The 13,626-nt window shown below is 47.1% G+C and overlaps 1 protein-coding gene across 1 annotated transcript in view; it reads right to left on the bottom strand.

Moving 5' to 3' along the window:
* COL27A1 (collagen type XXVII alpha 1 chain) overlaps positions 1 to 13,626 on the bottom strand; it is a 253,068-nt gene that overhangs the window by 54,699 nt on the left and 184,743 nt on the right. Inside the window, exons 34-37 of the mRNA XM_081846708.1 lie at positions 12,846 to 12,899; positions 8,989 to 9,042; positions 7,405 to 7,458; positions 4,251 to 4,358 (exon numbers count right to left, since the gene is read on the bottom strand). Of these exons, the coding sequence (XP_081702834.1) occupies positions 4,251 to 4,358; positions 7,405 to 7,458; positions 8,989 to 9,042; positions 12,846 to 12,899 (270 nt within the window). The remainder of the gene's footprint in view (positions 1 to 4,250; positions 4,359 to 7,404; positions 7,459 to 8,988; positions 9,043 to 12,845; positions 12,900 to 13,626) is intronic.

Raw genomic sequence — 13,626 nt, forward strand, 5'->3', positions numbered from 1 at the left:
CCAAAACAGTGAACATCATTCAAAATTTGCCCTAATGACTGTGCAGCCCTCCAGCTTGCTGGAGAATCAGTCAATGTGGTGTAAGACTTTGTGTTTCAGTGAAGGGCCAGCTGAGCGTCTTTCTCTCTTTGTTTGCCCCCATTGCCTTATTTTCTGATGCCACATCCATTATAAAAATGTGCCTCCGTTATCAGAAGCTGGTGGCAGCTGTGTGAGGCTGCCCAGTGAAGTGAACGAACCACTGGTTCGTTCCACTTGCCAGCCCTCTTCGTGAAGAACCTTCCATACGAGCATATCCCCTGTGTCAGAAAGATTGCGCTTTTATAGCTTAGGAGGAAAGTGGTTAATTATGCATGGTTTAGGAAAAATGGGTAGTCCTCCTCCCTCTTGGGACCGGGCCCTGAGTGCTGTGAGTATTTGCAGGGACCGGGCCCCGAGTGCTGTGAGTATTTGCAGGGACCGGGCCCCGAGTGCTGTGAGTATTTGCAGGGACCAGGCCCCGAGTGCTGTGAGTATTTGCAGGGACCGGGCCCCGAGTGCTGTGAGTATTTGCAGGGACCGGGTCCTGAGTGCTGTGAGTATTTGCAGGCCCCGGGCCCCGCGTGCTGTGAGTATTTGCAGGGACCGGGCCCCGCGTACTGTGAGTATTTGCAGGGACCGGGCCCCGCGTGCTGTGAGTATTTGCAGGGACCAGGCCCCGCGTGCTGTGAGTATTTGCAGGGACTCTCTCCACACAGCCCTCCCCGATGTATAGCAGGGCTAGTTCTCCTCTCTTCCTCCAAAAGTCCAACACCATCTCCTTTGTCTTGCTGATATTAAGGTGCAAGTTGTTCCCTAGGCACCATGTAGATATTTTTTGGACCTCCCCTCTATACGCTGATTCGTCTCCACCTGTTATTAAACCCATTATGGTGGTGTCATCTGCAAACTTAATAATTGCAGTAGACAGGTATGCATGCAGTATGTATACAATGAATACAGGTAGGGACTTAGCGCACATCCCTGTGGTGTGCCAGCGCTGATTTTTAAGGAATTAGGTATATATGATGGTGACAATGATAGTATGGTACAATATGTCAGATGAGATCATGGCTGTTAAAAGAAGAACTAGCACAAGTGGTGGAATGCCTGTCATTTAAAGCTGCTGTTTTTGAAACACACAGAAGTAATCTGAAGAGGAAGAGCTGAGCTACCTGCTCAGTAAAAACAAAACAGGAGCTTTCTTGTTTTTCCTAAGAACACTGTTTCACTACTGAGGAGCTTTGCAATTTCTTTCCTGGAACTGCAAGACGTCTGTTCTTTCAACATTCAGACCCTGCAGAAAGGGCAGCCTATTATTGAAAAGCCACAGTGCTCGGCAACAGACAGCAATTGAAAATCCATCAGCCGGGCTTCTGCCAGTTGGCCCAGCTCCTTCTGTGGCTTCTGGCTCATCGGTTGTACGATGAAGGAGGAAAGCAAAATGCTTGGTCCCTCGCAGAAGAGGTAGAGGATGTTTCACAGAGCAGCAGCTACTGGATGGCATGGGTTGCAATTAGCTCCTGGCTCACCCGCTAACGGCTGGAAAGGTGCATATAATGGAACCTTTGGTTCATGTTAACCGCAGGGGGATGACTGAATGGGCAGCAACGTTTTTGACAGTGTGCTATATGCTTGCAGTTAGGATGCAGAAGGAAGTACTTTTGAACAGGAGTGTGTGTGGAATGGACTCGGTCCCCACATTTCTCCCTGGTGAGCACCAAAGAAGGGCAAATCTGATGACTTTGGTTTTTGTCACATTTTGCTGGTTTCCAGTCTTAAAAGTTCAGCTCACATATCCACACCAGTTTGTGATTTTTTAAAAAAGAAATCATGAAAATTCACCAGCATTTTACTGCAAATTTCTGCTAATGTACACTAATTTTTGTATGCAATTTTCCATAATGCAATGCATTTATTTTTGTTATTTGCACTAATATGTATATGCATTTCATGTACACTTTACTTTAGTATATGACTTTGTGTGCACTTTGCGTGGCTGGAGCATTGCCTTGCAAAATTCAGAGGGCAAATTTAAAAGGATAGCTGTGCTTTGATTCACGTTTTGTTTTGTTTTGGAAAGTGCAAATTAGGTCAGTTCAAATCAAATTCCCCCACCCCCACCCCTAGCCAAGCACAGATGTAAAGCCTGTGAGTTGCAGCCAACTACATTCTACTCAGAGGATACCCATTGTATTTAATATACCTATGTTTGTCATGTCCCTCAATTCCAATGGTTCCACTCTGAGTGGGACTAATGATCAGCACATGTGTCAAATCCCAATTGCCTCTTCCTTTGTACTTTTCTACAGTGGCGTAGCGTGGGTTGTCAGCACCCGGGGCAAGGCAAGTAATTTGCGCCCCCTAACCCGCACACCTGGCACCCCCCCCCAGTGGGCGGCGACCCGGCGGCTCAGATCGGATTCACACAGCAGTGAGAGAGAGTGAGTGAGTGAGCCAGGTAGGGGCAGAGAGCTGTGAGTGTGAGCGCACCCCCCCAGATGTGGCCGGCCCCCCCTGAACCCCCACGCTACGCCACTGCTTTTCTATCTCCTGTGCTTCAGCTGGGCTCACACCTGCAATCTCTTCTCTGCCATCTCCTTGGATTGACCAAATGTTTTGTTTGGCACATTTGGTCAAAGAGAACTTCAGGGACCACAAAGCGAGCTCAGGACAAGAGAGGGAGTTGTAGTTTTGCCACATGGTAACACAAGAAGCTGCCTTATACCGAGTCAGACGTGGAAACATGCCTCCCTTTTGGGGTATCTGGTTGGACACTGGGCAAAAGGGATGCTGGACTAGATGAGGCCAATCTCACACTCTCACAATCTCACATCTGAAGCAACCTTCAGATGTCTTCAGAGGAAGCAAACAAATAGGATTCTGCTACATGATAGTTGCCCTGCCCCCCAAAAGTGCAGAACTTGACAAAGATAGAAACGGAGGTGCAGATAAAGGTTATGGGATGGATCAAGAAAAAGGGGAGGCAGGCCTGCAGGTGGTATGAAGCAGAGGCAAGCAGCTGAGCTAGGAAACATTTGTAAGACTGAAAATGTAGTTATTACACAACTTATCTGAGCTGGTGTTTAGCCTGTGTTTGTGTGCGCGTGCACGTGCGTGCGTGTGTGTTTAAAAATCAGACTATATAAAAATATGTACTAAAATTTGAGATGGCACCATAACACTGCAATAAAGAATAACAGAGGGAAGTGATTACAAGCTGGCAAAAATATATTGGTTCCATTATGCACTTTGGTGTACTTTGACAGAGGGCAGACAAAGAAACTGGTCTAGTCTATTTACTGGTGTTGTATAGCTCAACACTGCTTGTATGAGTGTAGTTGTTTTTAAAAGTCATTGGTTCTTGTAAAATGGGTAAGAAGTTTGGGTTTTCTTTTTTTTTTCTTTTTTTGCAGAGTCTAAAAGACAGGAGCGGCCCCTGCTGCGAGATGGCTAACCGTATTCCTGGTATCAGTAGTGGGTGTCTGGGAGCCCTTCCTGCTCACCAGATTAAGATACTATAAAGCTACAGTCAGAGTTATGGGCATACTCCATGTCACATAAATAACAATTTTGAGTAAGTCAAAGAAAATCCTGCAGGTGTGTGCAACTGATGCAAATATGCAGGTGACGACCATTTTAGGTGTGTGCAACTGATGCACAATTGCCAATGTACAGGTCCTTTTGGACCCAGAAGAAGGCGTAATGGGGTTGTAAAGGGGGTGGGGCAGGGTACGATGGGGTGGGTTCACTTAGATGTGCTCTGCCGACACGTGCAGGAACCAGAAATGGAACCTCCGTGAGATATGATCGCTGTCTGTAATACAAACTCTGCCCCATCCTCCAAAGTTTCATTTTGTAACCTGTGCTAATTAAAAGCGATTCACATTTGACAGTTTTACATAGTTATGGGAACTTCGCAATCTGGTGGAGGAGTTTGGATGAGCAGAGCCAAGCATCTCATCTGGGGCAGAAGGGAGCCTGAAGGGTTACCTTTGTGTCCCACAACCCCCCACCCCGGTACATAAGAAAATATGCAGAGTATCAAATTGCTTTAGGAACCTTGGTAGGTATGTGAAATCACCAAAATATGTGAAGACCCATGTAAGAATAGAAAGGGTACAAACACCCATACCCTGAAAAAGAAGGAAAAGGAAAAGGAAAGATGCCAGCATGGTTAAACAGCAAAGTAAAATTATTCGAAGAAAAAGCAAGTGATTTTGCAAACTCACTCGAACGCCGGTGGGCCCAGGGTATCCAGGAGGTCCTTCTTTTCCTTTGATGCCTTCCTGCCCTTTGTCTCCTGTTCCTCCTTCTAGGCCTGGTTCTCCTTTGTCTCCCTGGAAGAGTGACATGGGTAAATTGCTTTTCTGTTTTTCCTCACAGGTTGCCCTGAGTTTCACCAGCAAGGAAAAAGAATGCGACAGAAATCCGGCATAGTTCAACACAGAGACTTCCCCCCCCCTTGTCCCCCCCCCACCACTTGTAGCCCATTCAGTGCAAGGAACAGGGCTATGGATGCAGTGCTGGATATAACATTTAATCAAGCCCTGCCATTGCTGATCAGGAGTTAGGACTACTATTTGATTTATGGCATTCACAAGCCACGATAATGGCCATTGGCTTTCAAAGGGGAGTAAACAAATTATTGGCCCTTAGCTATGACAGTTAAAATGAAACCTCCAGGTCCAGTGGTAGTGTACCTCTGAATAAAAAGGTAAAGGTACCCCTGACCATTAGGTCCAGTCGTGGCCGACTCTGGGATTGCGGTGCTCATCTCTCTTTATTGGCTGAGGGACCCGGTGTACAGCTTCCAGGTCATGTGGCCAGCATGACTAAGTCACTTCTGGCAAACCAGAGAAGCATGGAAACACCATTTACCTTCCCGCTGGAGTGGTACCTATTTATCTACTTGCACTTTGATGTGCTTTCAAACTGCTAGGTGGGCAGGAGCAGGGACCGAGCAATGGGAGCTCACCCCATTGCGGGGATTCGAACCGCCGACCTTCTGATCGGCAAGTCCTAGGCTCTGTGGTTTAACCCAGAGCACCACACATGTCCTGTGTACCTCTGAATATCAGTTGCTAAATGCTGCATGGAGGAGAAAACAGCAAGCAAAGGCTGTTGCCCTGTCTTCATGCTCTGCTAGGTTTCTTCTTGGGAGTACATGACTGAATTCTGTTGGAAACAGGATGCATGCTCTTATGCCCCCTAATAAAAGTGTGTTATGGTAAGGGAAGGGCTGGACTTAGCACTGAGAAACCCAAGTTTGGATCCCACCTCAGCCACACCAGGAAGATTTTAGGCAAGTTGCAGGCTCTTCTGTGCTTCATCTGTGCAATGGGCTTACATCCGTCTCAGGGATTTACAGTGGCAATTATTGCTCTATGCAGTCTACAAGTACTTCATTATTTACACATACTTGTTATTGCTAATAAACCACAGCACCAGATCCCAGCACTCCTTTGAGAACATGGTCTGCCAGCTCTATGTCCAATGCACATTTGACTGTTACAAATTTATAAAGCAGAGGGGGAAGTGAATGAAGATACCAGCAGGGAAATTTCATTAATGCTGCATCTTTCTTCATCGGCCAAGAGAGGGATGCAGTTCCAGCCAGACTTGGATGGCAGGGATAGGGAGTCTTTTTCAGAAAAAGGGCCGCATTCCATTCCAGGCAACCATCCAGGGGCCATCCATGTAGATTTTAGTAGGCTAGTTTATACACATGCTCACACACCCTTCTCTATCCCCCATTCAGAAAATGGATGGCAGAAAAAGGACATTCCTCCATCACAAGCTTTTTAGTTTTTTGTGCTACTTGCTCAGGAATGAAGACCTAATACTCCACAATCAGCCAGAAGGTGGTAATGGAGGGCTGGAACAATCCATTCCTTTTCTACCAGCCAGTTTGGTAGAAGTCAATCATTTTTATGAGCCTGCTAAATGGCTAGTAGCTTGCTTTTCATGCTTCAGGGCATGGCACCCCCATTCTCTGTGGCCAGTATGGAAATGCAGGCTAATATATTGGGGGGGGGGCTAGCTAGTAAACTTTGTGGGCTTCTTTACAAGACTGATCTAATGTCCCCATTTGAAAGAGGCAACAGCCAAGCTGTCATCTCACAACATTCATGCAGAACTTTCATCCTAGGTTCCCAGAGCAAATTTATATCAAATTACCTATTGACATTTGCTCTGATTCAGCACTACACTGTGGGTTTTCCTGGGGAAAAGTGGTGGGGCACATGGAAACATGGATGAGCCCTCCATACAGTTGGGTTGTTTTTTTAGTCCTACCGTTTCCCCTGGAAAAATTCACTGTTCACAGCTGAATCAGGACAAACAGCAATCCACAGAAAACCTGACTGCCATTTGTTCTGATTTAGTGATAAACGGCTAGTTTTGGGGGGACAGAGTGGTGGGAAGAAAGAAAATGAACCCTGTTCAGAAATGAAAGTGTGGATTTGTGCCTGGAAAGTGCAGCGCAAAAGGAAGTCTGGATGAGCCCGAAGCGACAGAATGGATAAGCTCCCTGAAAGTAGCAAACCCACACAGCAGGGAATGAATTTCAGGGACGAATCCAGCAAATTCACTGAGCAAGCAGACCTACTTTCGCATGTACACTGGAACTACCGCTCCCTCTTTTTTCCCCTGTGCACCCCATATACTCTTCCTAATCTGCTCCAGAAGGTTGAGGGGAACCCCAGAGCAGATTTGGGGGAGGGGGGGAGCGCGGAGGAATAAGAGAGAGAAAGGAAGCTCTGCAGCATGAGCAGGAATCGTTTCACTCAGGAAATAACTTTGGTGGATACAACCCTCTGTCTCCATGAGACACTAATTTTCTATTTGCAGGGAGTATTTACAAATGGTTTTATCCATTTGCTGCATGCAGTGGATCCGTTCTCTTAACCACTCCACTTCACTCTGCCACATGCAAAGAAAGCCAGGCTTTGGTCAAACGTCTGAGCAGCAAAAAGCAGCCAGATCATTTAGCTGAGGGCAGGAAAGGAACCATTCAATAAGCCTGCAGGGGGGCGGAGACACAGCAAGAGGTTAAAATAAGGGATTATCTTGTAAGAAGAGATTGTCTGGCTCAGATGTTCATGAGAGATGGCAGCAGTGAAGAGCAGCAAATCATATTGCTGGATTGACACAATAAGCTGCTGGAGATTTTTTCGGCAGAGTTTTCCAGGAATGGAAGTACTTGAGCTCATACAGTTATGGAGTCCAGTGGGAAAATAACAAAAAGGAAAAGATATACATTCCTGAGGCTTCAACTGTGTAAGGCGGGAGTGATTTCAGGCTCATGCAAGAGAAAGAAGATTTGGGTAAATCAAGATTCAGCTAAGCAGGGCCTTTCTTGAGGAAAAATAACAAAACTGTTACCTTTAGCCCATCTGGCCCTAGAGGGCCACTGTCACCTTCAAGGCCCAGATCGCCCTACGAAAGAAACACAGGGAAGTTGTCAGTGTTTGCAACCATCACAGATCATCACCAGGCTAGCTTACGGGGTGCAGAGCCCAAACCACTCTGTCCTTGAGCACCTGTTTGGCACATTGTATAGCATTCACCACCTTATTTTGCTTGAAGCAGTCACCTCCCTCTCCCTAATTGTAGGCACAGTCCCGAGTGAAACCTGACCATCAGCTCATTTTAGGACTTACCCACACACACCTTTGCCTCACTCTTTCCAGGTACAGGTCCACGTCTGAGTGTTCTTTTTTTCACACCCTGGAGCTTTCCTTGTGAAAACCCACTCTTTAGTGCTCAAACTTCAATTTGGGTTTTCCACAGTGTGCTGTAAAGGGTGGGTTTTTGCAAGGGAAACTCCAGAGCAGAGAAAAATGGAAAAAAGGTGTTTGGGCACAGAGCTTTAAATGCAGACCATGTCTGGAAAGCGTGAAGGAAACGTAAGCATGGATAAGACTTTAATCTCCATCTTGGTAAAGGCTGTGACTCAGTGGTAGAACAAAAACCTTTGCAAGCAGGAAGTCTTAGGTTCAAACCCTGGCATCTCCAGGTGGGGCTGGGAATGTCCCCTCTGAAACCCATGAAAGTCAATAAAGGTAAAGGTAAAGGTACTCCTGCCCGTACGGGCTAGTCTTGAGAGACTCTAGGGTTGTGTGCCCATCTCACTCTAGAGGCCGGGAGCCAGCGCTGTCCGCAGACACTTCCGGGTCACGTGGCCAGCATGATGAAGCTGCTCCGGCGAACCGGTACCAGAGCAGCACACGGAAACGCCGTTTACCTTCCCGCTGTAAAGCGGTACCTATTTATCTACTTGCACTTAGAGGTGCTTTCGAACTGCTAGGTGGGCAGGAGCTGGGACTGAACGACGGGAGCTCATCCCGCCGCGGGGATTCGAACCGCCAACCATGCGATCGGCAAGTCCTAGGCGCTGAGGTTTTACCCACAGCGCCACCCGCGTCCCTTTTCATGAAAGTCAGTACCAGTCGATAAAGACTGGTCTCAGAACCCAACAACTGCCCTGTGACAGAGAATCTGGAGCAAAAGGTGGCAGTAATAGACTCTTGGTATCTTGCTTTGCCTTTGCTAGAACTTGATCCTCAAATGTACCTGCCCATGAACCCCTTCCTCTGGCTCCTCCAGACACAATTCTACTTTCTATATCTGCAGCTATGCCCATTTGGACCACGTCCCTGTCTGGGCATCCAGCAGCTAAGAGTGGACCCCTGCTCAAGGTGACACGCCAAGTCCATCTAGCTCAGCATTGTCAACATGGACTGGTAACAGCTCAATACATGTTTTGAGCTCACCAGGGGAATAATATTATCACCTAAGCAGATTGCAAAGTGCAAACAGGTAGATACAGGTGTAGGAGAACCTTTGGGAAACCTGGTCTCCAAACATCAGGGCTGCAAAATGGGAGGGCCATTCAGCCCAGCACTACGGTTCATATTTTGTTTGAACTGCAAGTAGCCCCTTCATAGAAATGGTACTTCTACTTACCCGTTGGCCAATGAGGCCTTGTTCTCCTGGAATCCCAAGAGGTCCAAGATCACCCTAATGGGGCAGAGAGGGAAGGATGGGGAGGCAAATTTTGAAGACAAAATTATTACATTAGAAACTATTACATCTTATTACATTAGAAAACTGCATGAAGCAAGGCTGCAAGGTTCTCAGGGTTTCAGAGCTTTAAGCCTGAGGGAGCAGAGTCCAGGAAAGAAGGGGTGGAGCCTGGTGACCCGGGTGAGGGCAGAGCTTGGGTATGCCTGATGACTCAAAAGCTGGAGTCTGAGGGGAGCAAAAACTGATTATAGCCTCAGCCCTTGACTCTGAGAAAGCTAAAATCTTGAATAATTCACATGCAACCCTGACACTTGATAACACCAATGTGAAGAAAACAAACTAGGAGAAGTTATTTGATCGCTCAGAATGCAAGAACTGAAGTCAAATGCAAGAAAACAATGTATTTATTCATTTACTCACTACATTTAGACCCCAGCCTTTCCTCTATGGAGCTCAAGGTAGTGTACATGGTTCTCCCCTGTCCCCCTGACCCATTTTATGCTCCACAACTCTGTGAGACAGGTTAGGCTAACACAGAGGCAGTGACTGGCTTGCTCAAGGTCCCCCAGAGGGCTTTATGGGCTCCTTGGTCCTAATCTGACATGGAGAAAGAGGGGGTGTAATACTTCACACAATGCATAATGCAGTTGCAGAAGTTGCTGCCACATGTGATGCTCACTGGCCTCAAAGGCTTTTTAAATACACAATTTTTCAGTGAAGGGATATTCTCCAAGGGCCCCTGCAGAAAACCTATGTACTGACCACTCATTCTGATTTGTTTGCACAAGGGCTGAACAGAGGCTGGATCCTGCGCCTCTCATTAGTGCAAAGCCCCTGCTTGCATTCGGGACATAGACTGGGTTGGGCACAGAGTGATCTGGCCCCAATTGGACCCCAAACTGGAAAGAGACTGACTTACACAACTGCAGTGAACACATATCTTCCCATAGCCATTTGTTCCTCACATACCTTTCAACCATTTTCTAAACTACAAAAAGTCCCGGGGTTTTTTTTTGAGTGAATTTGTTTTGTTGTAGCCCAAGGAATCAGAGACAAGCAGTAGCACAAATAATCACACACTTGTGACAATCACGCCAGTATTCTTTTAACCGAACTGAGCAGAGAGTCCCTTCCAGCGGATACGACTGTCCATTTCCCCTTTCCTGCTCACAACAGGACCTTGCTCCCTGATAGGCCAGCCGATGGGAAAGGCTGCAGATCAAGAAACATAAATGGGAGCTTTTGTTCCAGGGAAAGGTTAAGAAGGTTGCCAAGTGGCAGGCAGAGACCGCAGAGCTGAAATCTTAGACAGACCCTGGGGGGAGCAGAGGGGGAGAGGTCCAAAGACACAGTAGCTCTGCTGCTGCCTTTAGAAGGTTTGCCAAGGCAAACATAGCCATGGGGTGAGAAGGGGGGGACACAAGCAATAAAGGAAACTGCACTGAAAGCAAAGTAAGTTCTCCACCATATATGTGATACAACCTCTTCAGCAACAAGGGCAAAAACCTTAATCAGCTGACAAGAAATAAAAAGGGGGGCTGTTCTTCTTTTAAGAGCCCAGAATGGGAGGGGGGAGATAATTTAAACTGCTAACATCTGTGGTATGGTGAAAGCCATTCATTTGGCATCCTGTGGCAGGAGGACAGAAGATAGCCTTTCTTCACCCAGCACATAATCAAACTATGGCACTTCCTCCGCCAGGAAGCGGTGATGGACACCAGCCCAGATGACTTTAGAAGAGGATTGGACAAATTAATGGAGGGCAGGCTATAAATTGAATTGTAATTCTTAACTCTTATAATGATATAGTATACTCAGCTCTACCTCTCTTTCAAATCAGAACCAGTGAAGGTGGTGAAGGTCCTGTGTGAGTGTCTGGAGGTGGTTGGAGGATGGGTGGTGGATAACAGATCGAGGTTGAATCCTGACAAGACAGAAGCACTGTTTTGGGGGGACAGGGGGCAGGCAGGTGTGGAGGACTCTTTGGTCCTGAATGGGGTAACCGTACCCCTGAAGGACCAGGTGCACAGCCTAGGAGTCATTTTGGATTCACAGCTGTCCATGGAGGCGCAGGTCAATTCTGTGTCCAGGGCAGCTGTCTACTAGCTCTATCTGGTACGCAGGCTGAGACCCTACCTGCCCATGCACTGACTTGCCAGAGGGGTCATGTCCTGCTTATCTCCCTCTGGGACTACTGCAATGTGCTCTACGTGGGGCTACCTTTGAAGGTGACCTAGAAACTACAATTAATCCAGAATGCGGCAGCTGGACTGGTGACTGGGAATGCCGCCAAGACCACATAACACCAGTCTTGAAAGACCTACATTGCCTCCCAGTACGCTTCCAAGCACAATTCAAAGTGTTGCTGCTGACCTTTAAAGCCCTAAATGGCCTCAATCCAGTATATCTGAAGGAGCGTCTCCACCCCCACCGTTCTACCCGGACACTGACGCCCAGCGCTGAGGGCCTTCTGGCGGTTCCCTCACTTTGAGAAGCCAAGTTACAGGGAACCAGGCAGAGGGCCTTCTTGGTAGTGGCACATGCCCTGTGGAATGCCCTCCCACCAGATGTCAAAGAGAACAACAACTACCAGACTTTTAGAAGACATCTGAAGGCAGCCCTGTTTAGGGAAGCTTTTAATGTTTAATGCATTACTGTATTTTAATATTTTGTTGAAAGCCGCCCAGAGTGGCTGGGGAACCCAACCCTATGGGCGGGGTATAAATAATAAATATATTATTGTTATTATTCCTTTTATTTTTATTTTATGTTGTTCAATTAAACTATTAACAGCAGCAGCAGCAGCAGCAACAGTAACAGACTTCATTAACCTTTTATACCACAAATGTTCTGTTTTGGGGGAGGGCCATGATACAAGAGCACCCCTTCAGACAGCAAGCATGTGGTAGTGCTGGGGAACCAGCACAGAACTAATAAAGCAGAATAAATCCACCGCTAATGTCCTCTTACTGTGTCAAGAACATGTAGAATATACCTGCAACAAAACACCAGTCTGGAGAGGCCCTTAGTTTGGACTAACCCAAATTGAGAACCAGACTTTTGCCATGTCCACTTTGCTGCCTACAACTGGCCTACCCCCCACCTTTGCCTTCATCCATCTTGTCAAAAACAGCCCAGATGTCATGGATGCAGAGGAATGGTGGCAGGAACCAGCTGGGGAACCACCCAGGGAAGAAGGTGCACAGCACAGCAACTGGTGGTGAGACAATGAGCAGTGGTCAGAGGGAAAAGACTGGAAAGAGGAGGTGTCAGAAGCGAAGAGGTAACAGTGCTTAGTGAGCGGATTGAGTCTGTGGCATAGAGAAGTTCAGAATCAGGGACAGAATCAGAAGAGGCAGAGGCCTAGAGGCAGAGATGAGTCAGGCTGCTGAAGAGGCACAGGTGTTTCCTCCTCCTGGTGTGATGAGCTCCCCTCCCCCATGTCTCCCAGAACCAGAAGAGGAATAAAGAGCGCAAAAGAGAGGTTAGTTTCACATAGATGCAGTCTCAGATTGCTTTGGGGGAACCCTGGAGAGGAGGGAACTGTGGGAAGGCAGGGACCTTCAGTGTCTGCTACTGGGGACAAGACTTGCCAGAGATGAGCTGCTATGCTTTATAGGTGTGACGTTCCTGTGCAGATCATGTTTTTGCCAATAGTCTATGCCAACTTTGAACTGTATGATTTACTGACCAGAATGCTCTTTGACACCAAGACATTGCAGAAACAAAAGCCACAATTACCCCTCTGACTGAACATCGCATATAGAGGTGTGTGTTCCCCTGCCACCCCCATTTACCTTCATGCCTGTTTCACCTGGAAGTCCACGCTGCCCTGCCAGGCCAGGAGGTCCCTGGTAGAGTGGGGAGGAAGAAAAAAGTAAAAGGTCATTGTCAACAAATGGAGAACACATGTGTATAGCAAATGAACATGCAATTATAAATTACTCAATGATTACCCACAGATAACCTATTACCCACAGATAACCTATATGGACCATAAAGAAGGCTGATCGCCGAAGAATTGATGCTTTTGAATTATGGTGCTGGAGGAGACTCTTGAGAGTCCCATGGACTGCAAGAAGATCAAATGCATCCATTCTTAAGGAAATTAGCCTTGAGTGCTCACTGGAAGGACAAATTGTGAAGCTGAGGCTCCAATACTTTGGCCACCTCATGAGAAGAGAAGGCTCCCTGGAAAAGACCCTGATGTTGGGAAAGATGGAGGGCACAAGGAGAAGGGGATGACAGAGGACGAGATGGTTGGACAGTGTTCTCGAAGCTACAAACATGAGTCTGACCAAACTGCGGGAGGCAGTGGAAGACAGGAGTGCCTGGTGTGCTCTGGTCCATGGGGTCACAAAGAGTCGGACACGACTAAACGACTAAACAACAACAACAACAAACCTATTTGAACTCACTATTTCCTACCCGCCATGTACATTTTTTAGTCCTGTCATTGTAACGTCCACTTCCCCCTCCTCCATCATTGTACCATCAGTTTAATGGAGTTCACTTGAGAAAATAACAAGTCTTGTCAGGCAGTTAATATGGTGTATTTTGGTGATTATAAATTTGGAA

The sequence above is a fragment of the Podarcis erhardii genome (assembly GCF_964252035.2).
Source record: "Podarcis erhardii genome assembly, chromosome: Z".
NCBI lineage: Eukaryota > Metazoa > Chordata > Lepidosauria > Squamata > Lacertidae > Podarcis > Podarcis erhardii.